This window comes from Salarias fasciatus, chromosome 2 (assembly GCF_902148845.1).
Source record: "Salarias fasciatus chromosome 2, fSalaFa1.1, whole genome shotgun sequence".
Classification (NCBI taxonomy): domain Eukaryota; kingdom Metazoa; phylum Chordata; class Actinopteri; order Blenniiformes; family Blenniidae; genus Salarias; species Salarias fasciatus.
This window is the reverse complement of record NC_043746.1, coordinates 6,664,157-6,689,310: the sequence shown is the minus strand read 5'-3', so window position 1 is coordinate 6,689,310 and position 25,154 is coordinate 6,664,157. Positions and strand designations below refer to the sequence as shown.

Here is a 25,154-nt window from a genome sequence, read left to right as displayed (position 1 = left end):
AAGCACCTGAGTTGTGGAAAATGAAAGTAACACAGTGAATCCTCCTTGATTTTTGTTTTTTTTTTAACCGAATTACCTGAATCTTTTTGCAGCTCCAGTTTGCAAAGTAGATATTTAATGGCTTATTTTCCCAAACCTCTGTGACTGTGCAGACTTCTCAGACGAGCCGCCTCATCTGAATGACCAAGGCTGAGAAACGAGACAATATTTTCTTTGCCATCGATTACATAACGCCCGCAAGTTTCAAGGCCCCGAAATTTGACTTTCACAGAGTGATGAAAAGAAAACAGCCGCTTCCTGTAAAATGGTTTTCACAGTAAACACTGAGCGTGCTTTGACAAAATGAATTCAAGTAATGTGCACTATGAGGAATTTTTAGTAGAAGGTGCTGCAGCGCTGTGCGCCACCAAGCTGAACTCGAGGTATAATTTCCGTCCTTGAAATTAAGTGAAATATTTAATGAAATGATATTACATCTGAAATCCATTTAATGTCAAGCTTTTGGTCCAAGACAAAATTAGAGTGTAAATGAGCTTATATTACAGAGCCATCCAGAAGTTATTAACACCTGCATGTATTATTAATATGTTAATATTATACCTCACAGTTAAATGGAAATATTAACTAGAACAATGTTTCACTGCAGCTGAAGCAGAGTTAGAGCAGGTTTTTGAAGAGCACGCCTGAAGTAAACAAAATTGCTGCTTTTTGAAAAGCCCAGACTTCCAATTATGGTGATTTTTCTCCCTTTTGTTTATCGGCATGTATGCTGAAAGAATTAAATAGCTCTCAGTGAAGAACTGAAGTGGTCCTCCAACGGCAACCAAGGTTGTTGCTGAAGAGGAGACATTTCAGTGGTGCAAAGTTTTCACCAATCAACTTCAGAATTTAAAAAAAAAAAAAAAAAAAGAAGCTGAAAAACAAAAAGAAAGAAAGAAAACTGAAAAGAATCCATCCAGTTGGCGAGCTTTCTCATTCTTATGTGATTTCTTCCGCAGTCCATCATGCTGCTGCTGCACAGCCAGCGGCGTTACGTCTTCGACTACGACCAGACGGACCGCCTGGTCGCCGTGACGATGCCCAGCATGGTGAAGCACACGCTGCAGTCGCTGCTGTCCATCGGCTACTACAGGAACATCTACGTCCCGCCGGACAGCCAGGCCTCCTTCATGCAGGACTACACCCTGGACGGGCGGCTCATGAGGACCCAATACCTGGGGACGGGACGCAGCGTCATCTACAGGTACACACACACACACGCAAATCCAGTTAAAGCTGCTGCTTCCTGGCCCTATAGCTACACATATAAATATAAAACAGGGCCCTGATTGGCTTGATGAAGGTGCTTTAATTAAAGGCTAATCTTAAAATTTAAAAGCCCCATCACGCCGAGCCGCGCTGACACCAAACGTGCGGCACGCATGCAGCTGTCCTTACAAATTGCGCTGATTGGACTAATGGGAGGGCTGATTAAAGGTCAAATTTTTTATCATCATACCATGTCAGACAGCAGCGATCTGATTTTGATGAAAGCTGGAGGACTGAATCAGGCTGTGATCTGGCATTTAGCGTTTTTTTAATACTCATTGGCTCGATGAGGATGATATAATAAATGGTCCCATTTTCAAGGTTTGAAAGGCCATAACTGCCTCGGCAGCTGGTCTGATTTTCATGAAATATTGAAGGATGGCGCAACTTGTTCTTTATTACACCCAGGGATCTTTGTAATCCTCGTGTGGCACAGCATGTTTATTCATACTCCACTTCAAATGTGTTCCGCTGTGCTTGAACGCTACAGTTATTTATCATCTGTTTTAAAAATTGTGCCCTTTTTGTGTTCCACTCCATTTCTTTCTTTCTTATTTTTTTTACTCCAGGTATACGTCAGCAGCGCGGCTCTCGGAAGTGGTTTACGACTCCACCCTGGTGACCTTCACTTATGACGAAGCCTCTGGCACTGTCAAGACCATTCATCTCACCCACAACGGCTTCATAAGCTCCATACGATACAGGCAGACAGGTGCGGCCACACATGTACTCAACAGCAACTGGCGGCCAAACACCCAGCGGCCACATATTTTAAATATTTACAGCATGCAAAGAAGTCTAAGGATGGATCATTTAAAAGCGGCTCTCAGACCATCAATCACCTTCGCCAGCGCAAACCGCAGCATCTGCATCGTGACAGGACTGCCAGATTCTTCAATCCACAGCCAGATTTCATGACTGTTATCGAACTCTGGCGTCTGTCTTTGACTCAGACGCTGTGCTATTTCATCTGGGACTGACGCAGCCACAGTTTGAAGTGTGAATAGGGCCATGCATGTTCTAGTGGAAGAGTCTGCGGTCGACCGCAGCTGAAAATACGAGACCACCCCCTGGGTTCTGAGCTGTGCTCTTTCTTCCACACCTCCGCAACACGCCGCCTGATCAAAGGAAACAGGCCGACGTATGAATGTGTGCTGAAACGCACCCAACTCGGTGTGAATGCATAAACGTTAACACTTACCTGTTTTTGAGACGCAGGGCATTACGAATCGGGGTTTTGAAATACATTGTTGGTTAAAAATGGCAGTTGCATTGAGCGGAGGCTGGCCTCCGTGGGTGTGGTAGTAAATAAAGTGTCTCGGGACGCGAGCATTGTGAATAGACTTCTGCAATTCCCTCGACTTCCAGACTGTTCGAGGTCAGACAGGAACACAGCTGCAGGTTCACTTCCTGTGGCTTTGTGATCAGCTCACCACCGTCAGTTGTGCTAGATTCAGCTGTGTCTGTGTCTGTGTGTGTGTGTATGTGTGTGTGTGTGTGTGTGTGTTTGTGTGTGTGTGTGCGTATGTACGCACGTGCACATGTGTGTATGTTTATCGCTTTGCCCCTCACTGTGAATAGACTCTCACCTTCCTTTAACTGATCTCATTTCAGCAGAACAAACGGAGCCTTGGAGGGAGGAGAGATAGTGGTAATTGTCCCTTGAGAGGAGACGAGGAAAAGTAAGGCACCAGAAAAGAAAAGAAAGAAAGAGAGAGGGAGAGAGAGAGGGGGGGATACAGAAAGGTGGGAGGAAAAGGAGCAGAAAAGGAGAGGGAAAGATGACAGCTTGGGGAAGTGACAGCTAGAGAAGCGAGACGAACAGACTGCAAGTTCCCCTGGGCTGCGGAGGAGCCTCCACCTCACTCTCAGTGCTGCTGCCATTTCCCCATTAGCGTCGGTTCAGAATCAACAATCCGCAGAAAATAAAAATAGCAGATGTAATGCTGATCCAGCTTTCTACAGTCTCCAAAGTGAGACACTCAGTCATTTTAACTGCAATCAGAGTCGTCTCAAATAGCAGCGTAATGGTGTTTCATTAGCAGGCGTTTTTTTTTTTTTTTTTGTCCGAGTGGAGGGTGAGCTATAGCGGCGGAAGCAGAGGTGATGAATGGTGTTGTTAAAGTTGATGCTCTGGCATTAAGGAGCACATTGGCCCATCATGGCTATTGTCTTTAGATTTCATTATCTCTCCATATTAAAGGTCGCCACTGGAAATGCCACCGAGGTGTGGGGATAGTTAAGATTGAACGGATCGCACTGCGCGTGTCTCTGTTAATGATGGCGAATTAGTCCCTCATTTGAATTGATTAGGCAGGCTGGTATTTGGCGGTGTGACGGCCGGCTCTAATGGCTACGTGTGCGAATGCGTGCGTGGAGCTGATTCATACGCAAAATACCTGTTTTTGAGGGGAAAAAAAAAAATCCTGTGGGATTCCTTCCGCGCAGGTCCGCTGACGAGTCGGCAGATCTTCCGCTTCAGCGAGGAGGGTCTGGTCAACGCCAGATTCGACTACAGCTACAACAACTTCAGAGTCACCAGCATGCAGGCCGTCATCAACGAGACGCCGCTGCCCATCGACCTGTATCGCTACGTCGACGTCTCGGGACGGGTGGAGCAGTTTGGAAAGTTCAGCGTCATCTTTTATGATCTCAACCAGGTAGACGTCAAACGGCAGTGTGATGAAGAGCTGGAGGGGATTAGACGTACTGTTGAATTGTTTGAATTATTAATAGACACTTCAATACTTTAAATTCAATATAGCTGCTTAAAATATCAATTCAAAGAACATTTCTTGCAGCATTTTACAATTTCCTCATGTACTTTGCTACAAAAATGCAGATGAAAAGGTTTAAATATTAATGTAATTTTTGGAAATATTATGTAGATAATTTGTATTTTAAAAGCAGATTACATCTGGGGAATTGTACTTTAGCATTAGTTAAAAAAAATGCTTTCAACCTCACCTGATTACAGTCAGTGTTTTTACTTTCACCCCTGCACACGGTTCATTAAAAAGATAAAAGTGCCGAAGCAAAGTGTGACTGCTTGCACGGAGTGCACGTCATGTTTTGCTTTTCTTTGCCTCCGGCAGCTGTTTTAAATGCAGTTTGACAAAAGCAAGCCGAGCAAAGCAAACGCGATGCTTTGTCACTGCGGCGTTGGGAAGCGAAAATGCGTCATATTTTCAGAGGGCGTTTGCAGAGAATCAAACAAAGCTGAAAGGGAAGCAAACAGTAGATAAGTCTACTGGAATTAATGCAAATGAAGCCCTGAGATGAAGGTAATCTGCTCAAAACACCCACGTCTTCACGCCGTCTGGATCTCCCGCCCGTCCAGGTGATCACCACCCACCTGATGAAGCACACCAAGGTCTTCAACTCCTACGGCCAGGTGGTGGAGGTCCAGTACGAGATCCTCAAGTCCATCGCCTACTGGATGACCATCCAGTACGACGCGGCGGGCCGCACCACCACCTGCGACATCCGGGTGGGCGTGGACAGCAACGTGACGCGCTACACCTACGAGTACGACGCCGACAGCCAGCTGCAGAGCGCCTCGGTCAACGAGCGGCCTCAGTGGCGCTACAGCTACGACCTGAACGGCAACATCAACCTGCTGAGCCACGGGACCAGCGCCAGGTGAGGGGGAGAGGGTCACACTGGAGGAGAGTATTTCTCTGGAGAGATGTTACAGGAGATTATGTTTTATATATTTTGCCTTTGTGTTATAAAGTGACCTTCGTGTGTTTTCGATTGAAGGCTGACGCCACTGCGCTACGACCAGCGGGACCGCATCACCCACCTCGGCGAGCTGCAGTACAGCATGGACGAGGACGGCTTCCTCCGCCAGCGGGCCAACGACCTGTTCGATTACAACTCCAACGGCCTGCTGACCCGCGTCTTTAACCGCGTGACCGAGCGCTCGGTGTGGTACCGCTACGACGGGCTGGGGCGCCGCGTGGCCACCAAGAGCAGCCAGGGCGCCCAGCTGCAGTTCTTCTACGCCGACCTGTCCAACCCCACCAGGGTCAGCCACTTGTACAACCACAGCAGCAATCTGATCACGTCGCTGTACTACGACCTCCAGGGCCACCTCATCGCCATGGAGCTGAGCAGCGGCGAGGAGTACTACGTGGCCTGCGACAGCGTGGGGAGCCCCAGGGCCGTTTTCTCGAACAAGGGCCGGCTCGTCAAAGAGATCCTGTACACGCCCTACGGAGAGGTCTACCAGGACACCAACCCCGACTTCCAGCTGGTCATCGGCTTCCACGGCGGCCTGTACGACCCGCTGACGCGGCTGGTCCACCTGGGGAGGCGGGACTACGACACGCTGGCCGGCCGCTGGACGTCGCCCAACCACGAGCTGTGGGGGGAGCTGAGCAAGGAGCCCCAGCCCTTCAACCTGTACGCCTTCAAGAATAACTGCCCCGTCGGGAGAGTGGAGGAGGTGACACAGTTTACGACAGGTGAGCTTCACTCACACACGTACGCACACACACGTACACGCACGTACACAGCCTCTAACGCTGAATGCGTGAGTGACTGACAGACACAAAGAGATACAAGCGAATACTTCACTCCGTGACATCTACTCCCACACGCGCCCCCACACAGGAAGCATCTGACAAAGAATGAGCTGAACGGGCCGCAGAACTAACCACAGGTGAGCAGCGAGTTAGAGCTGGGAAGATGTGACAGATAGTGGCGACGGCGGAGGACAGCCATGCCTGTGATCATATTGTTTTTTTTAACACAGGATGTTGTGTTGTGTTCCCTGTCTGTCAAGAACACACCGTTTCCCCGAGAGGCGAGATGGAGGCTCGGGCGAGGGAGCGAGGCGGAATAGGGAGAGTAGGAGATGAATGCCGGGTGTCGGCGGGGGCGTGTGTCCTTCTGCTTAATGGAACATTCATTTGGCCCGTCACGTTTTCCTGCGGCAGGATTGTTTATTACAGGAGGAATCTGTTTGCGAGGGAAACGCCGGCCCACCCGTCTCTGCCTCGTGTCACACTCATATACTGTGTGATTTCCTGTACACGGTGTTGTTTCCCTGGCCTTATGACTTTTTGTTTGCTTCACAGTACACACAGTATATTCTAACTTTTCCTACTCGGTGCAATTTTCTCCCATGTTTCTATGCGTGTGTGTGTGTGTGTGTGTGTGTGTGTGTGTGTGTGTGTCCAGACATCGGCAGCTGGCTGCAGCTATTTGGCTTCCAGCTTCATAATGTCGTCCCCGGATTCCCGAAACCCGAAGTGGGCAGAATGGAGCAAACATACGAACTAATGAAGACTCAGACCAAGACGCAGGACTGGGACTCCAGCAAGGTGAGCCTGTCGTCCAGACAAACCTCAAACAGACGCACAACTACTCTTTCTCTCGCCCTCCTTTCAACTTTTATGCGAATCATTGAAGATTTGAGGCCCTCTTTGAAGGCATTGGAAGATTAGCAACAACAGCAGCAGCATCGTGTTTAAACTCTGTGTATGTTTATGCATGTTTATACTGGAAACATGGTTGTTCTTGTCTGTTTATTTCCTTCATAAATACTCTGTTAATTGCCTGCTTTGTTCACCGTATGGGTGAAAGATAACATTCCCCCACATAAAACACTAATTACATGCTAATTGTCGGCCATATTTGTTGCTCCTCCTCGACTCCAATCTGAGTGGAATCACCCCGCATCAATATTAATACATAACACTGAAGAATGAGTTCTCAAAGTTTAATCACCAAAGCTTCTTTAAATGCATAATTGTTGTTTTTTCTTACTTTAGATCAATGACCGTCTTTGGGATATACAGGTAAAAAAAACATGTACTTTAACCCTTTGTAGGGCTCTCACTGAAATATGTTATTTCCATCCTCCAAGACTGCAAAATCAATATGAAAATACACCTCGACGTGCCAGTTACAATCAGATCTGTCGCAGCGCGGCCTTCGTAGAAATTCTCTGCTATGCTCATAAAAACAGATGATTCACTGGACTGATTGGATTTATTTTTTAAACTGGATGCCGCCACTTGCAGTGGCTTCCCGGGTACAGTTCATATGTCGAAGCACAGTTTGTCACCTTTATTCAGATTTTTAAAATGTTCAGGCCATAGTGTTCATTCTATTACAGCCAAAAACCAGCCCCTTTTCTATAATCTAGTAATTATTCAATCCACCATTTTTAGTTTAAAAGAAACACTCAGACATGTGACATGGTTGACAACATACTGCAGATCACAACATGAAAAATGTGAAAGAATATCACAGAATGCCGTATAAGACAAAAACATCCAAAACAGTCACCATAGTTTTATTACTTTCACATAGTTAGTATTTTAAAGGGGAAATTATCCAAGTTAAATATCTCACAATGGATATTTCTATCATGCTTCATGATGTTTTTATGACTTTAATCACCATCCAATTGCAAGATGTGTGAAATTATTATGTACTCTTGTGTACTTTGCTAAAACTTCACTGTAAAAAGAAAAGATAAAAGAGCAAAGAACAATATAGAAGGCATTTCTCCCACTATAAACTTAACAGAAGACACCGCTTTGTGAAGCATTTACAGTTATGTTGAGGAAAAAAAAAAAAAAGAAAGAAAGAATTTACCGCCAAACATTTTAAAGCCACAGATATCTTGTGGACTGCAGTGTCTTCCGGCGGCGAGCGCCGTGCTGCCGTCCGCTCTTTTATCGCTAATTTCCGCTTTATGATGAATTACAGCAGCTGTGCTGCCAAAACTGTTACTGCTGGAGCTCCAGTGCAGCAGGCGAGGCCTCGCGGCCGGCCGGTCGGCCAGCCACAGATAGCACGAGGCGATGTTGGTTTTTTCAAAGCAGCCAGCATCTCGCACGCCACAGGATGGAGACGCTCAGTGCATGTCATCTATTTCATGTGGCTGCTAACAGGTGCTGACATGGTGTCTCTGTTTTACTTCTTTTACTTTCCCGACTGTTACTTTTGGTTTCTTATTTAGTTGTATACAGCATTAGAACATGTTTTTTCCCAGCAGGGGTCTTTACCCGCCCCCCTGCTGCATGTTGCCTCCCGGTCCAGCTCACACAAATCAAACTGTTCAGTCCTTGTTACAAACCAATAATGCAATAATGGCCAATAATGTGAGAGCTTAGCAGCGACTTACCCGTCCACATTAACTAGTTTAACACACGACATTAAAAAAAGCTTATTGAAAGGTTTTTTTAATGCGACTTCCATCATGTAATAACTTATAGACAAACTGTTTTCATGATAATGGACCAAATATCTTAGACTTTATGTTACACTATTGGTACCTTATTACTTAAAACGCTTTTTTAAATTAAAAAAGGCCAAAATGGTGACATCGTTGGCAGGTATTGGACATTGTTACATTATTGGTCGTTAGAATCCTCCTCAAACTTTACTTTTTCCAATCAAACTCTCCCCAGAAAGGCCCAGACTCCAACCCATGACCACACAAATCTACATATTTACCTTACAAATCATCATTATTGATCCGATATCACATGTCAACATGTTTGAATGTACCTGTTGAAAGATGTAATGTTCAGTATGATTGTAAAATATGAACAGATTTTCTAGTAACTGTGACATTGTGCTGCTTAATCTCACCAAATTCAATTTTTTTTTTTTTTGATTGGAAGTCTGCATTTTCCTTTTTTGTTGGAATGAGACTAAGTGAATTGCCATTTATTTTCACATTCTGGACAGACAGGCAGTGTCGGGCCGCGTGATGCAGACCTGCGTGTGGTTTGGTTGCAGGTGGCGTTGGGGATCCAGTGCGAGCTGCGCCGGCAGCTCCGGAGCTTCATCTCGCTGGAGCGGCTGCCGCTGGTGTCCGAGCCGGTGGGCTCGGCGTGCCACCGGCCCTCCCGCCCGCCCCCCTTCGGATCCAGGCCCTCCATCCTGGGCCCCAGCATCCGGTTCGCCGTGTCCCACGGCCGGGTGAGCGCCGAGGTCATCGGCGTGGCGAGCGAGGACAGCCGCCGCGTGGCGGCCATCCTGAACGGCGCCGTCCACCTGAGCGGGCTGAGCTTCACCGTGCACGGCTGCGACACCCACCACTTCCTGCAGTCCCGGCCCATCGAGGAGGACCTGGCCCTGGGCCTGGGCGTCGGGGGCCGCGTCCTGGAGAGCGGCGTCAACGTCAGCGTGTCCCAGATGAGCGCCACCGTCAACGGGAGGACTCGACGATTCGCCGACATCACCCTGCAGCAGGGGGCGCTGTGCCTGTGCGTGCGCTACGGCGGCAGCGAGGAGGAGGAGCGGGCGCGGGTGCGGGAGGAGGCCAGGAAGCGGGCGGTGGACGGGGCGTGGGAGAAGGAGAAGAGGCGGGTGGATTCGGGGGAGGCGGGGAGCCGCGCCTGGAGCGAGGCGGAGAAGCAGCAGCTGCTGTCCGGCGGACGCGTGCAGGGATACGACGGCTACTACTCCCTGCCTATAGAGCAGCAGCCGGAGCTGTCCGACTGCGCCTCCAACATCCACTTCATGACACTGAGCGAGGTGGGGGGCAGGTAACAGAGACACGAGCAGCCCCCCGCCCCACCAAAGACTGCCTGTTTCTACTCTACTCTGATTTGTTCTACTGTTTCTATACCGTACCGAGAAAAAAGAAGAAGACGACGGCAAAGCAGAACGAGAAGAGAGATCGGGGGAGGAGAAAAAAAAAAGAAACTTCCAAATGCCTTTAATTGTGACAAAATGATGGTATTTTATTATTATCGTCCAGTTTCTCCGATTTCTAACAGTGGCACAAGCAGTGTGGTTTGGCTGTGGCTTCGCTTTTTTGTATCCCGACCGACCGACTCACCAACGAACCGACCGTCCGTCCGTCCGTCCGTCCATCTTGCTGTTTCAACGCCGTCCGCCATTCGGGACTCTGTTCGATATCACTGAACTCTCGCGACGAGGACTGTAGGATTGCCAGCGAATGATCCGCCTCATGACTCCAAACCAAGAGCGCTCCGGTTGCCATTTGAGTTCCTACATGGTTTACCTCGGATATACTATCGTTTACATATTGTGTAAGAGAGGCCTTGTCGACTCTGACACTCCCCTTTAGAGAAGGAGCCCCCCCCCCTCCCAGCGGGGGGCCTCCTGCCTCTGGTGTGCTCCAACAGTAGTTTGTATGAGTGTGTATACTAAAAATCAAGAATGTACATAGCCAGTGCTTTCACACTGAAAAAAAGTGCTCAACTGGAAAATTCTGTTGTTCATAAGTGTCAGTATTGTTAATCAATAGAAAAACAGTTACATTTTTTGCAAAGAATTATACATGGCTATAGTAAATATTCTCGCTGAAAAATCTGACTTTATTGGGTTACAATGCTGATTAAAGTTATTATGTGTGAATTACCCCATCGCTCTTTGGGATTTTATCGGCGTCACTGCTTATTATCCCCCCCCCTCCTCCTCCTCCCCCCCCGTCTGCTCCCTGCCTCCCTCCTGCCTCCTCTCGCTCGGCAGCCTCTTTGCCTCCGTGCGTTTGTTGTGCTCGCTTTGTTCTTGTTTCTGGGAGTTTGTAACTTTCAAATCTGTGCTGTCATTATCACCCATCATTACGGCTCAAACCGAGATATGCATGAGAAACCTGCGTCTGTCGGAAGAGAGAGAGAGAAGAAGAAGGAGGAGGAGGAGGAGGAGGAGGGGGGGGGGGGGCGCACAGAGGACGGGAAAAAGAAATGTGACAGCTGAGGCTCAGCGAGTGGGTGGTGAGTGCAGAAGGGGCAGGACCTGGAGTTGGCTGTGCCGTTCTCTCCAGCTTGTCTCCTCTCATTAGGAAATGCCAATCAGACTACATGTGAACCACTTCCAAGCCTCTCCCCACAAAGACAGAAAAAAAAAAGTTAAAAAAGAAAGTAAAGAAGTTTGTTTTTCCCTTTTTTATTAAATTAAAAAAAACAACAACAACAAAAATGGAGCTACTACTATCCACCTCCTCCCCGCTCCGCCTCCCCCCCCCCCCCCCCCCCCCCCCCCCCCCCCCCCCCCCCCCCCGCCGTCATGCCGCCATCTGCCCGCCATTAATTGTTTGTGTGTGTCTCGCGGGCCGCCGGTGACGGAGACGCACAATGCATATGCTGCGACTGCGAGCAGGTGATGCACGCTCCCCGGCTCGCGCTCGGCTGATGGGCCGCGATGCACCTTCCCTTCTCCAGCCATATGCTCCACTAGATACTGTCCAACCTCATCTCCATGGTGAGGAGATGGAGGGTCCGGTTGCTAGGAGACCGCTGCAATGAAGAATTGTCTGCGCTGAATGGATTCTCGCTCTCCCTCTCATCATTCCTCTTTTTTTTTCATAATCTATCTGTTTTTGAGGTGCCGTCATTCTCTCCTCTCTCTCGCTTCTTTCTGCATCACTCCTTTATCTCTCCCTCTTTTTACAAGCTGGTGTCACTCTCTCCATCTTTTCTCACTTCTCTTTCTCTGTGCTTCTGGGTTTTTTTTTCAAGGTAATGTCAGTCTTTCTCTTTCCTCCCTCTCTTTTCCTCCTCTCTTTCTGCTTCTCTCGTTCTTTATAAGGTAACGTCAGTCTCTCTTCCTCTGTATGCCTCGCTGGCTTTTAAGATGTCAGTTTTTTCCTCTTCCTCTCTCTCTCTTTTGTTCTTTTTCTTTCTCTTCTTCATAACATCATCCTCTTTCTTCTCCTCCGTCTCTTTAGTTCCTTCTCTTTCGCTCTTTCGCTCTCTCTCTCTCTCTCTTTTTAATATGAAGCAGTGTCAGTTTCACTCTCTGTAGGTCTTTCATTTTTTATAAGGTAATGTCAATCTCTCTTTCTGTAGGTCTCGTTCTTTTATGAGGTACCGTTTCTTTCCCTCCCTTTTTTTTCTCTCTCTATCACATAATGCCATTCTCCCCTTCCTGCTCTCTTTTTATTAGCTAATGTCTATCTTTCTCTCACTCTCTCTTCTGCTCTTTCTATATCTCTCTCATTTTATCTGGTAATGTCAATCTCTTTCTCCCTCACACTTTCTTCTGTCTCTAATTTTTTTTTATAAAGTAATGTCAATCTCTCTCTCTCTCTCTCTCTCTCGCTCTCTCTTCTCTCTGTATGACTCTCCTTTGCTCCTCTTTTTGAAAGTCTGTCTCTTTTTTACGAGGTAATGTCAATCTCCCTCTCTCTCCCAGCAGTCAGCATTCTCTCCATGGAAATCACTACTTCAATACGTCAAATTGAATTTTTTTCCTGCATTATGTGTCAACCGGAGGCCCGTTCGTGTGTGTGTGTGCGTGTGTGCGTGTGTGTGTGTGCGTGTTCGCGCCTGACCTCATTCAAAAAAGAGTTTATTTCATTCCATATCGTTTATTTTCATTCGCCATTCACACAACTCAATCGCATCGAGAAGAGAGAGCACAATATTTGTTGTCAAATTATGTATGCAGTAATGGATATTAATGTCTCGGCGGCTGAGAGTTTCTCGTCGCGTCCCTTAAAAGTTACGGCCTCGGCTCTCTCGCTGCACGCGCAGAAATGAAGACAGAAGAGACAGAGTGGGAAGATGTGTAGATCTCAGTCACTGCTACTTGAATTAAGCAAACAGGGAAAGAAATGACATTTTGCTTGGCGGTTGCAGCCTTGGTGCGAAGGCAGGATGTTTCCCTGACTGAAAGGGTTTGTCCCTGACGCAGGCTCGTGCCACCTTCAGGCTCCGTGTCGCTTTCACAAAAATATGCGTGACAAAATAAGCACAGACTTTTACATTTTGAAAGAAGTTCAGATCCTTATTGAGGCTCACTAAATGGCAGCAGCCTGAGTTTTTACACACTTCAGCGGTGTGTTAACAGCCTGGGGTTTCTTAAGATGATGGAGCACTGGGCTGTTTTAACAACCTTCATTATGGCCGTTTTAAAGCTGAATTAAGGGCAGAGAGGAAAAAAAAAACCACGTCCTAAATGTAGGAGAGATATTTAAAACAAAGGTTTTTTTTTTTTTTTGCTTGCTTTTCACGGTTCTCCTATTTTAATTCCTCTCTCGAGCCGGCAGTCTTCACTGTCCAGATCACACACTGCTATTTTCAAAGGACTTTTTTTAAGCTGTGAATATCCAGCCGAGTCCAGACCTGAGGAGTTAAGCTTCCTGTGTCTGTTGACACAATGTTTTCAAGTGAAAAACCATTTACACCACAGCCGTACTTAAAACCACAGAAAACGCCAACTCAGTCTTTGTGTGAACGGGACAAAACGTAAGCAGTTGTGCGGAACAGGTGGACAGTAAGCACAGTGTCGTGACTCCCAGTCCGTGTTCTCCTGGCACCTGGCCGCTGAACAGTTCAGAATCAGTGGCACTTGTTCGCGAATGGTTTCATCACAAAAACTAATGAAGTAATCCGATAAGCCAGTTGAATATGGGTTGAAACCTCTTCCAAGTCATGTGACCACGTCCAGCTGGCCTGACTGATTTGTTTTAAGCTGTTTTCCGCCTGGATGAATGAAAATCGGCACAAAAATACGGAATGAATTCATGAATTCTTCCTGTGAGGTTCCTCGTCCTGCAGCTGATGTCAAACAAGCATCCAAAAGAAAAGAAACGTCTCTTTTGAAAATAAAGAGTTTAATTCAACGTCAACACTTATTTATCATCAACAGTGCTGATTTCCTTGTATCTTCACATTTTTTGGTGTGTGTGTGTGTGTGTGTGTGATTGTTTATGTACAGCAAAGCTCTCAACCTTAACATTAAGAACACTGACCGGAGAAGAGATCGGCTCTTCGTCTTGAGGTGGGGTATGCCTCACAGCAGGAGGGATTTTCTCCTTAAAATTGAAGCATTTTCAGAACGAAAACGGTCAAATGTGATGAACGGGTCTGATATGAGTGAGTCCGGAGCAGCAGCTCTCCTGAGGTGTTCTGGCCTGCAGAGCTCTGTCTGCCTCAAACCGTCCCAGGAAGGAAACCCAGCAGTTTCTGACAGTGTTTGTTGTGTATTCAGCGTTAGACAGGTGATGATCATCTTACAGCTGATCTCTGGGTCCCAGAACGGCTCCTTTGGGACAGAGGGCTAACCAAAAGCCTTCTGCGCCCCCTTCTTCTGCTTCTTTTTGTGTCTCATGGGAACTTGTGGGATCCTCTGCGGTAAGATGGCGCCAGGGTCGCCGTGTGTCGGCGGCAGGCCGTAGCCGGGCGCATGCGGGGGCGCCCGGCTCTGGGCGGTGACCGGGTACAGCAGAGGCATGGCCAGGCCTTGGTCCGGCTTCTGGAACGCGGCTATCAAGTTCTTGACGTTGCGGAAATACCGCTTGGCCACGCCGGGAGTGGTCTGAGACACAGCAGAGGAGGAGAAGAAGAAGAAGAAGAAGAAGAAGTGAGACAGAGTTCAGAGTGGCTCTGCTTTTATTCCCTCATCAAACCTGCAGGAGGAAATGAAGAGGACGGAGCCGGGCCTCCTACGAGCCTACTCTCAGTTTCAGCTTATAGAAACGGGCTGAAAGAGGAAGATGGAGCGAGCTTCGTGTCGGTTTAAACATCCACTCCATCGAGCACACTGGAGTTATGTAACAGTCAATAAAACGGCATTAATTAATAAACAGGTTGCAGGTAAAATTAGATATAAACACACTGAAGATGCACACAGGAGGCTTGGAAGCTAAACTTGGAAAATCCAGAATGCAATTAACTCAAAAAGCATCTCCTCCTCCTCCTCCTCTTCTTCTATTATTTTGTTCGTCAGTTTTTAAAAAGAAGCATTTCTGAGGGGATTTATTGTTTGACATCTGAGATGCTTGAAGAGTCCCATTATCTCAACAGCTTCACTGGTGACAGCAGAAAATCTCCAATAACACAGAGATCATTTCCAGAAGGAATCATTTGTTTTTAAAAGTCCTCCTCTGATTTTTTTTTTCAACTGTGCGTTATTCTCAGACGCACATCTGTCTGCTCACTTCAACAGACGATTCCTCTAAACCGGGATGATTTTGTCAAGTCAGGCTTCTGGAAAGGCATTACGTCCTCTCGCTCTGAGCAATCAATCAACACGGGGGAGGAACGTTTCTTCAAAACGATTTCATCAGACACGGATCCAGCCTCCCGGCCCGCGGATGCTCCCGTCTCTGGCCACGAAGTGTTACCTGCGTTCCCGCGAATATTTCATTACAGTGATTGATATGGCGTATGAATAATGTAAACCATTATTGAGCTTGTAGTGGAATCCGTGTAATTCGAGCTCGCCGTGTATCTGCTGCGCTCGGTGAGAGCGAAGCGGGGTGAAATGTCGTTACAACAGCTCCAGTCGTCAGGCAGAGAGACACAGCCGTCAGATGTCTCTATACATCCCCGTCTCTGGGTGTTTGCCAACCCTCAGCGCTCAATTACATATCCCATCAGAAATGCTGTCAGAGGCAATTCTGCGTTTCCCATCTCTGGAGTATATGCTGATGCTGTGGCATCTTAAATTTGAGGTGGTAGCGGCGGTGGAACTATCTCGCAGGGTGTTATTGCTAAAGGAAAAGAAATGTACCTATTTCTCAGTGCTGTCACTGCTCAGGAAAAAAAAAAAAAAAGAAAAAAGTGTGTTTGCCTCAAATTCACAGCGTGTTGAATCACGCTGGTGCCAAAAAGAACTTCTAAACCAATAAACGGCAGCCAAAGCGGGACAGATGCGCGGCGGCTCTGCTGCTCCGCTCAAGGTTTTTTGGGAGTTTTATGTTCATGGAGGCAGGAAGTAGAAGTGTGTCACCTCTGCAGCCCACGAGCCGGCGTCGTCCTTGTGGAGTCTGTAGGTGAAGACGTATCCGTTGGACCTGCACACACACACACACACACACACACAGAAAGGCCTTAGACCTGCGGCTCCTGCTCCGTGGGGCCCTGCTATCACTGCTCCTTCGAAAACGCTCATTTCTGAAGTTGGTTTCCCTCCAGCTCGTCTTCTGAGGTTGTTTTTGAAGTGTGGCTCTCTCTAACGGAGTCGAACGCTGTTTTTCTGTTTGTTCTATTGACCAAAACCACTTTTGCGGCAGTGGAGATGTCTGAACCACGTTGAACCCCTGACACCAGGAGCGGAGTTTTTTCCACTTGCTGTCAACAGAACGTCTCTCCGGCTCTCGTTCTGTATGTCTGTTAAGTGTTTACCGTCTGCCACAGACATTTTATTCATCATCTTTAAACATCTTCAATGCCAGGGGTCTGCGACCTTTATGATTGAAAGACTTATATCTCTTGATCCGGAGCCACAAAACATGTTCAGCGCTGAAGTTTTTGCATGTTTTACCCAAACTGCATTTCACGTTGCATTGATGAAATTTAAAACTACGTTCAGAAACTGCTGACATCTTAGCAGCTCCGGTGGTTTTAGCTGCTGTCAAAGTCATTTCTTTGCTCTTTTAGCAAGTCGTTTGCACGTTGGGGTGTTTAAGCCTCTTTTCTTTTTTCTTTCTGTTCAGCAGAACCAGTCATTTGGCTGTTTTGATCATTTTGGTTGTTTCTGCAGTTTTAAAGCTTCTTCTCTTTTTCTCGCGTAGCAGATTCACCAGAGCCTGTTTTGTCGTTGGGAGACATGTTAGGATGTGATACGCATTTTGGTTGACGGTCCACTGAACCACTTTTACTTTCAAGAGTCACATTTGTTCCTTCAAACACAGTTTTAAAGGTCTGATTTAAAAAAAAAAAAAAAAGTTTATTGACCCATAATTCAGAGAAAGCTTCAGAAAGGCCCCAGAGCTGCGGGCTGCATTTTCACAGCGTCGGTTCTTAGACTGTGTTTTAATTAAATCTATAGTTATTTGACTGTTTTTTTTTTTGGCAAAAGTGAAAGTGATAAGAGAAAAGAGGCCGGTGCTGGGAAGAGGCCTCTCCTGGACCTCCAGGTGTCGGGGAAGGCCTGCCGGACGCTCGCTGCTCCGGGTTTGCCTTTGTTTTCTCGGTCGATAGCGTGTATGGCAGCAGAAAACGAGGTGACAGGTTTGGCAGCAGAACAAACGGGTTGGGTTGATACTCACAGCACGCACAGGCAGAACACGCCCGGCACCGAGTCGCTGTCTCGGACCAGGTAGCTGCCCTCCCGCCCGTCCTGCGCCAGCCGCCGCTCGCCCTCCTGCTTCCCGATGGGTCCGTGGTACACTGACAGGTTTTCCATCCTCTGCCTCTGTTCTCTGAGCTTTCACTGCAGGCCGGGCTTTCTGTCGGCTCTCTGCGTGCCGTAGTTTGGGAGCGCAGGTAAGGCGGCCGACCAGCCTCTCATCTGATTCTCGCCGCTCAGGGAGCCGAGCTCTGGCAGGCAAACCGCTCGGATTTGCTGCTTTCTTCCTCAGACTGATAGCGGCGCTCGCCAGCCTCTAACCTTTATGACTTACAGTCTTCCTCTTTCTCGGCAAAAAAGAAACACACACACAGTCACGCACACACACGCGCGCACACTGACACCCATGTACACAGACGCAAAAGAATGTGGGTATGTCTTCGCCTGTCTCAGGAAACGATTGTATTTTTCGACAGGAAATAACTTCAAAGATTCTAACTGAATATTTCCACAACAATAGAAAGCACAAGAGGGGGATAAATAAAAAGAGGCAATATCACCACTTTTTTTCCACGCAGGAAAATATATATTATGCTTATTCAGTGACTTATCACTCTTTCCAACTGTACTCTGTTTTCTTATTAACACAAGTTTGCTTACACTGTGTGTTTCCACCTCAGTTTCCACGAATAATGATGCACAGGCAGTTTGCGAACAGGGAGACGGGTTCAGATCCTCAACGTTGGTGCAAGAACAACAGCCCCAACGTAGAAACAGTGCAATGCAAAAACACAGTCCTGCAGCAAAAGTCCAAGTTAAAGGCGTTGTCTGTAAAATGCATGTAGAGAAAGAAAATAAACCTCACTGTGTATTTACAGTGGAGTAGAGTTACTTTAGTAATGTCAGGAGGAAGTTCTTTAGAGGTAGTTTTTGGCTTGTTTGTTTCACATCTCTGTAATCTTCAAAATTCACACAGCAAGTAATGCAGAGTTGTGCAATGGGTCAAAGTACCACAGTGCAAGGATCGATTTATTTTTAATAACTTGGAGAATTTTTTTTTTTTCTTTTTTCTGCAGGGCTTAATTAGTAAGATGAACATGCAAATGAAAACCGTGTTGCTTCACACACACACACACACACACACACACACACACACACACACACACACACACACACACACACACACACACACTCGACCCAGCAGTGAGAACAGATCCTGCAAAAAAGTTATTAAATATTGAATTCAGACCAAAAGCGAATAGTTTTTTCTTTTGAAATTTAAGAAGAGATTTAATTAAACTCATTTTCAGTTAAAAAAAAAAAAAAAAAAAGACCTGTGAGGAGTGTAAAACTTGATTACACTAATGTTAAATTGTTCAAATGGATGGAAAAATCACCAGTGAGGGACGGATAAAAATACACAAGGTCAATTTAACTTGAGATTTCTCAAAGCTAAACACGGAACGAGAATATTCAGGAAACATATTCCAAAGTTAGAAATATGGTTGAGAGAGCCAACGACTAAAGTCTGATCCTTCTATTGGACTGACAGTTTTGTTTTTGAGGTGTTGGGACCTTTTTAAAATGCTGCGCTCATTCTGTTGTTAAGTGGGACGATTACCAGCTGGAAAGGTCGAATTTCCAGCTTTATTTTTTTCAGTGTTTCCATGTTAATAACAAACAAGCAACACGTCGCCTCCAGCAGCGTTCCTGCTCCCGACAGAGTCCAGAACAGAAAGTTCATTTCATTTTCATGCTCTACTGCGCATTTACTGTACAGACGTGACTTTGAGAGCGAAGCCTTTAACATTAAACTAAAACGTTAGATAAGAAAGATCACAGTGTTTTAATAGTTTCACATGACACGTTGGGAGTAACATTCACACACAGGGAAAACATGCAAACTCCACCCAGAAAGGTCCAGTTACTATGTGAAGCTATAACATTCCTGCTGTGAGGCAAGAACGAAAACCACCGAGCACAATGACAAATAGCCACATTACTGTAATTATGATATAGTTGTACTATTATGAGCGTTCTATTAAAAGACTTGAATTTCAGTCAGACTTGAGTACAGGTGATTTGCTGCATTCTCATTGTACAAACCCACAATTTGCATTAATAACTGACCTTTGTAATCCATGTTTTTGAACAATAATTGCATTATTTTAACAGAGAAAATTCCTGTATAGGTACGAGTATGTCTTTACAACAGAACTGTTATAAGTAATTTAATTTATTGTTATTATTATTAATAATATAGTGATAATAATTGTGTTTGCACAGCACCAGTTACAATATATCTCATTGTACTTTTACTGAGAACAAAAACAACTCCAATCTAAGCCTAGTAAAAGGTTTGTTAGTTTTACTCCAGGAGAACTTTTCCCAGCTCTCTCTATAAAGGCTGAGCTGTCAGCGTGAGGTCTGATACTTTTGATGGATGCTCAGATTCATCTTCTGTTGAGTATCTTTCTCCTCACAGCTGGAAAAATAAGCCGGTAACACACAGAGAGAGAAAGTAAAGACTCTCTCTGGCTGTTCGATTACATTTTACTGATTTGTGGCTTTTAAGACAGACAAACAGGGCGTTTGCCTCCCGCTGCGTGACGGAGGCTCTCAGCCTCTCAGTGTGTCTCCTGCTCACAGGTCCACACATGTTCCCACACACATGTCAGGCAACGCTCGCAGCTGCTCCTCACACACACACACACACACACACGCACACGCACACAGGGATCGCCTAATGAAGCTGTGTGTGCAGCACAACTCATCCTGCAATCTGTGCCGTCAGTCGGAAAGTTCTGTCGTGTCAAATTAAGAATCTGGTGATTAAAATATTTCTGCGGCAGCCAGAGAGCTGATCGCCGCGTCTCCTTTCTAAACCCCGGGACGCGCATGGTTCTGGGGTTTGAGCCCGTTTGCTGCGTTCCTCCACGCCAGTGACAGCTGCTGAAAGAGTCCCAGCTGAGAGGTCAACCCCAGTGCATTCTGGGAGCTGTGATGCAGCACTTGTACGGGATATGTGTATGCTGTGCTGTACATGAGCGCCACAGACGCTTCTGCCTCGGCTCGGGAGGATCATGAGTGGTGGGATTTGGGGCCTGGGTCTGGGGAAGCCTGCGGTGGCGGCTCATTTCCTGGATGTACAGCAGTTTAGCACCACCCAGTGTCCAAACCGGTTAATGATCTATACGCTGCAAACTATGGAGGCTTTACTTCCCCTGATATTGATCTGAGAAAACAATCCACACATCTTGATTTCTTCAAATAGAAAAAGCCGGCTCCACTTAGGACAAAAGCCTTTCTAGCGTTATTAATTCAACTTGTTAAACCTGCTTCGGGTTTCTCCAGCGTCCAGCCAAGTTAGAACACAACCTCCTGGCTTTGGCTTGAGGGGGAGACAAGCCAGGGTCAATGCAGAACGCAGCAGATCCATACAGCACACAAATAAACCCGCCGAGACGGATCATTGATCAGCCGCAGCGCCCTCCACCAACACGAGTGGGCAGGACTGGAATGCATCATAAGGACATCGGCATGAAAATATGTGATCCGGCCTTGATAGAAGCAGAATACATGTGAGGCATTCTGGGAAAGAGGGAAAGGAAAAAAGAAAAAAAAAAAAAAGTAGAGAGTGAATGTCCATCTGCCAAGCTGAGAGTAATCTCAGCACTCTCATTCCCAGGTGGGGGGAAGCTCTTAGTCACAGCTGTTAGAGGGTAAGATTGGGTAGAAAAGGAAACATGAAAAACCGCAAATGGAGATCATTTCACAAAATCAGTGTGTGGGACTGGAGGAAAATTAGCTGCAAAAAACATCCACAAAATGTTCTTTATAGAGAGAGACGTGGCGCCGCACAGCAATGTGGTATCGTATTTATTTGTTAGTTACTTCAAACTGCTTTTACAGGATGATACGAATATGTTGTAAGTTAATTATACACATAATATCTTGGTCCCAGGAGAGAAAGCAAAGACAATACACATGGTAATGGTTATTAATCACCCTATATTTATATTTATAGCTCAAATTCAGCAGCTTCAAAGTTAAAAGAAGTGTCTCACCGCTCACCAACCTATTTACCATATAATTTATGACTGTTAAATAGAAATGTTGGCAGAATATATGATGTAACATCAGCAAATCTAAAAGGAAAAGTCCATAGCCGCCTGCTAGAAGTAGGTGTGCAATTTTACCAACAAATGCATGCTTTCTGAAAATTATGCACATTTACTTTGATTTCCCGACATGTTAGAAGTCTGACTGTGCAGGAGATTAAATCAGCAGCGTTCCTATCCTAGCTTATGTTTGTTGAAGTTTCCACTGCACAGAGGATCTGATGGTCCACCATTATTTTAATAAACAGTTCATTAAATCAGGTAAATCATCTACTGATCCATTATCTTTCTGTCAAATAAACATTGTTATTTTCGTCATTAGTTATTTCTATATTACATTGAATTTCCACTACAGAATCATTGCAAAATATGATTAAAGCATTTTTAATAATAGAGTTTTTATAGACTAAATTTAGTATCTGAAATAATTTTCTGGATCATGACAGAAAAGAAAAACATTGGACAGAGTCCTGATGTTTAAAGTTTCATTCAATACTACAGATTATCTTTGATGAATGATTGATAATTCTTGAGAGAGACAACACAAATTCGCCCCGAACAATATTTAAATATAGAAAGAGACACCCCAAACACTTCCTGCTTAAACTAATCCCTCTAACAGTAATTATTCATAGGTGTTCCTTTATTGACATGGTGGCTGAGTCAGAATAGCTTCGCGTGGTTTTTAATCCATAACTTGCTCTCAGTTGATTATTTGTTGGGATGATGATTTCCAAACGTAATGACAACAAAACTAATTAAACCTCCAGAAGGCCAGCAAACATTGTTATCAATCATTTCATTATTCTTTCATTTAATTCTTAACTACTGAGCACATTTGAATTTTCAGCATCAATATTTATTCTATTTGTGTTTCTTTTCCCCTCCAGATTTCTTCTGTACTGACTGAATACTGCCAGAGAATGTTGTTATTTTTTATTTAGTTGTTGATTCTGTTCATGATTCAGCATGTATTGATTGTCTGAAGATGTGTTTCGGTTCACCTGCTGAATATAGGTCCAGTATTCACGATATTTACTCTGACTCCTGGAGGAAGTTTCAGCTTCTTTAGCTGCTAAATGCTCCACTAGCCCCACCAGTTAGTCTCTAAGTGTGTGTGTGTGTGTGTGTGTGTGTGTGTGTGTGTGTGTGTGTGTGTGTGTGTGTGTGTGTGTGTGTGTGTCAGTTCTGTGCAGGGCTGAGCAGGTAGTGTACTGAGGCTTTACCAGAGATTTTCTACAAAAAGGAGCCGCCTGCTGACACCAGAAAGACGTAATGAGACCGAATCCTAACGGCAGCGCAACGCAGCAAGTCAGACGGCTGTACTGTAGTGCTCATTAGCAATACAGACTACCTGCTTTGAAACTGTTTAAATTCAGTGTGTTTGATAATAATCGGCTTCAAAACAGAAATTTGTCGGATTGGAAAAACCAAAACCTCTCGTAGAGTCTCGTGTTTTCTGGTTGCTTTTTCTTGGAGAGACACTTCCGAGCCCTGCAGGAATTTGACTCTCGGTAACAGCTCCATCTCACACATCCGTGCTTATGAGGCTTTAGCAGTCATTAGATGTTCAATCTTCGGGGTGTGAAGCCAGCGAGGAGACGGGAGAGGCTGTCCTCCTCCGAGACCGGGAGCCGGGAGGCTGCTAAGCACTTCCCGACGGCTCCGCGATCGCCAGGTCTTTGAGGTCACTGAGTTTTCTTGAAAAGGAGCTGAGCCTGGTGCTGAAGGAGCCCCTCTTCTGGCTGTGCTCCTCCCTGTGGGCCTTCAAACACGCTCCGAGGCCCTTGCAGAGGCCTCGGAGGCGGCCCCGGAAGTGGTTCCCGATGAAGCAGTAGAGCACGGGGTTGATGGCGGAGTTGGAGAAGCCCAGGCAGAGCGTGAGGGGCGTGAGGTTCTGGATGGTCCAGTGCACCCAGCAGCCGTCCAGCCAGCCCTCGCTGCTCAGGACGTCTATGAAGGTCACACAGTGGAACGGGAACCAGCAGATGAAGAAGGCCAAGACCACGGCGGCGACCGTCCACAGAACCCTCTCTAGGCCCCTCCCCTCCCGGGGTCTGCAGCCCCCGCCCTGGCTCGGTCTCACACTCGGGGTCGGAGGCCTCTCCGGTCTGCTGCAGTCCTCGTGGGACCCCCGAGAACTGGACGACGGCGTCTTGGGAGGATGTGACGGAGTCTGCATTTTCATCAGGCTCGTGTCGGCCAACAGATGTCTCCCGATGGCGCAATAGCAGCACGAAATGATGAGCAGCGGGAGCAGGAAGGCCAGCACCATCTTCATCCCGGTCAGGGTCAGATACCAGACATGCAGGGGGTAGAAGATCACGCAGGCCTCCACTCCGAGGGACTGGATGTGGCGAGTGTTTCTCAGAAACACGGTGGGCGCCGTGCACGCGCACGCCAGCACCCACACCAGGACGCACAGCAGCTGCGCGCGCTTGGGGTCTCGGGAAATCTGAGAGCCCAGCGGGTGCACGATGGCCAGGTATCGGTCCATGCTCATGCACGTGATGAAGAAGATGGACGCGTAGAGGTTGAGGTTGTGCAGCGCGCCGCAGATTTTACAGGCCGCGGCGCCGAAGGGCCAGTGGTAGCCCCAGGAGTAGTAGACGGCCCAGAGCGGGAGCGACAGCAGGAACAGCAGGTCGGAGACGCACAGGTTCAGCATGAAGGTGTTCGCCACCGTCCTCCTGGAGGCGCTGCCGTGCGCCAGCACGCACACGGCCAGGGCGTTGGCGACGGTCCCCAGCACGCAGATGACGCTGTAGATGGCGGGGATGACGGTGGTCATGGGGACGGGACGCCAGTCCGTGCAGTTGTCGTCTGTCGTCAGATTGAGGGAGGGGGGGGTGGCGTTGAAAAGAGAGAGGTCACTGGGGAGCGCCATCATGGAACTTGATGTACGCTTGCGTCACTCGATTCGACTTCCCTCCTTTCAGTTTCCAAGGTCAGCTGGAAATAAAACAAAGCAGGGACGCATTTAAATTCAGCTGCCTTTTATGGACGGAGACTGGGTTTCTCTTCACGGCAATCTTTAGCTGGCTCAAATGTTTATTAGCTGTCCTGCTTGATAACTAATCACCGCACAAATGCATTACACCATACTTGAGGGCTGTAATGAAATACGCAGGGAGGGCTTGTAATCATCTGGCCGCTTATTGAATTCCTCGGAAACAGCTATGCCGAATTAATGAATGACTTTTCCCAATTGTTCATGAATCAGATGAGAAAAGTGTCAACTTAATTTAAAGCTTTAACGGTTTTACAGGAATCCTGAAAGTCAGAGGAAGAGATCCTCTTACAGTAGCGAGCAGTAAATAACTTCCAGGCAGGCAGTCAGTAATATACGGGAAAAGACGTTCTCCAGTAACCTTTTTCAACACAAAGAATATCTTGCAGTTATACAGAGGACAGTTCCATTAGTGATATAAAGAAATAGGCAAAGCCACCCTAAACCTCGCTGTTAAATCACAGACGACCCGACAATACAGTGTTATAGTTTTTCCTTCTTTAAAGAAATGTATTTTACCTGAAGCGGCTCGGTGTCCAGCCCAAAGTGTTTTCAGTGCCCCTCCTGGCCAAAGTCCATGCCTCCACCAGCGCTCCTCGACCCCTCTAAGTGAAATCTGAACAGCCGAGTACCCGGGACCATCTCATCCTCCTCTGTGTGTGTGTGTGTGCGTGTGTGTGTGTGTTTGTGTATGAGTAGAAACCAGACTCAAGGCTCTGAGAAGCCAGATGAGGTTGGGGGGGTCTTATAGCCCCCGA

At 46.7% G+C, this 25,154-nt stretch overlaps 3 protein-coding genes across 4 annotated transcripts in view; 1 reads left to right on the top strand and 2 right to left on the bottom strand.

The window, feature by feature from the left end:
* Nucleotides 1-10,665, top strand: part of tenm1 (teneurin transmembrane protein 1) — a 208,638-nt gene extending 197,973 nt beyond the window's left edge. Inside the window, exons 32-39 of one of the 2 annotated variants that reach the window (XM_030101865.1) lie at nucleotides 999-1,243; nucleotides 1,878-2,020; nucleotides 3,757-3,968; nucleotides 4,649-4,950; nucleotides 5,071-5,777; nucleotides 6,496-6,638; nucleotides 7,089-7,115; nucleotides 9,073-10,665. In XM_030101865.1, coding sequence (XP_029957725.1) covers nucleotides 999-1,243; nucleotides 1,878-2,020; nucleotides 3,757-3,968; nucleotides 4,649-4,950; nucleotides 5,071-5,777; nucleotides 6,496-6,638; nucleotides 7,089-7,115; nucleotides 9,073-9,828 — 2,535 coding nt within the window. In that variant the 3' untranslated portion in view covers nucleotides 9,829-10,665. The remainder of the gene's footprint in view (nucleotides 1-998; nucleotides 1,244-1,877; nucleotides 2,021-3,756; nucleotides 3,969-4,648; nucleotides 4,951-5,070; nucleotides 5,778-6,495; nucleotides 6,639-7,088; nucleotides 7,116-9,072) is intronic. The other variant, XM_030101866.1, reaches the window with a different exon arrangement.
* Nucleotides 10,666-12,350: 1,685 nt separating this feature from the next.
* On the bottom strand, nucleotides 12,351-17,672 carry LOC115396160 (SH2 domain-containing protein 1A-like). Its single transcript, XM_030101872.1, has 3 exons — nucleotides 17,246-17,672; nucleotides 15,985-16,048; nucleotides 12,351-14,568 (listed from the first exon to the last, which is right to left on the bottom strand). The coding sequence occupies exons 1-3, from the start codon at nucleotides 17,380-17,382 to the stop codon at nucleotides 14,311-14,313; spliced, it is 459 nt and encodes a 152-aa protein (XP_029957732.1). The 5' UTR covers nucleotides 17,383-17,672; the 3' UTR covers nucleotides 12,351-14,310.
* Nucleotides 17,673-21,152: 3,480 nt separating this feature from the next.
* Nucleotides 21,153-25,078, bottom strand: agtr2 (angiotensin II receptor, type 2). Its single transcript, XM_030108329.1, has 2 exons — nucleotides 24,916-25,078; nucleotides 21,153-24,338 (listed from the first exon to the last, which is right to left on the bottom strand). The coding sequence occupies exon 2, from the start codon at nucleotides 24,274-24,276 to the stop codon at nucleotides 23,032-23,034; it is 1,245 nt and encodes a 414-aa protein (XP_029964189.1). The 5' UTR covers nucleotides 24,277-24,338; nucleotides 24,916-25,078; the 3' UTR covers nucleotides 21,153-23,031.
* Nucleotides 25,079-25,154: the final 76 nt, after the last annotated feature.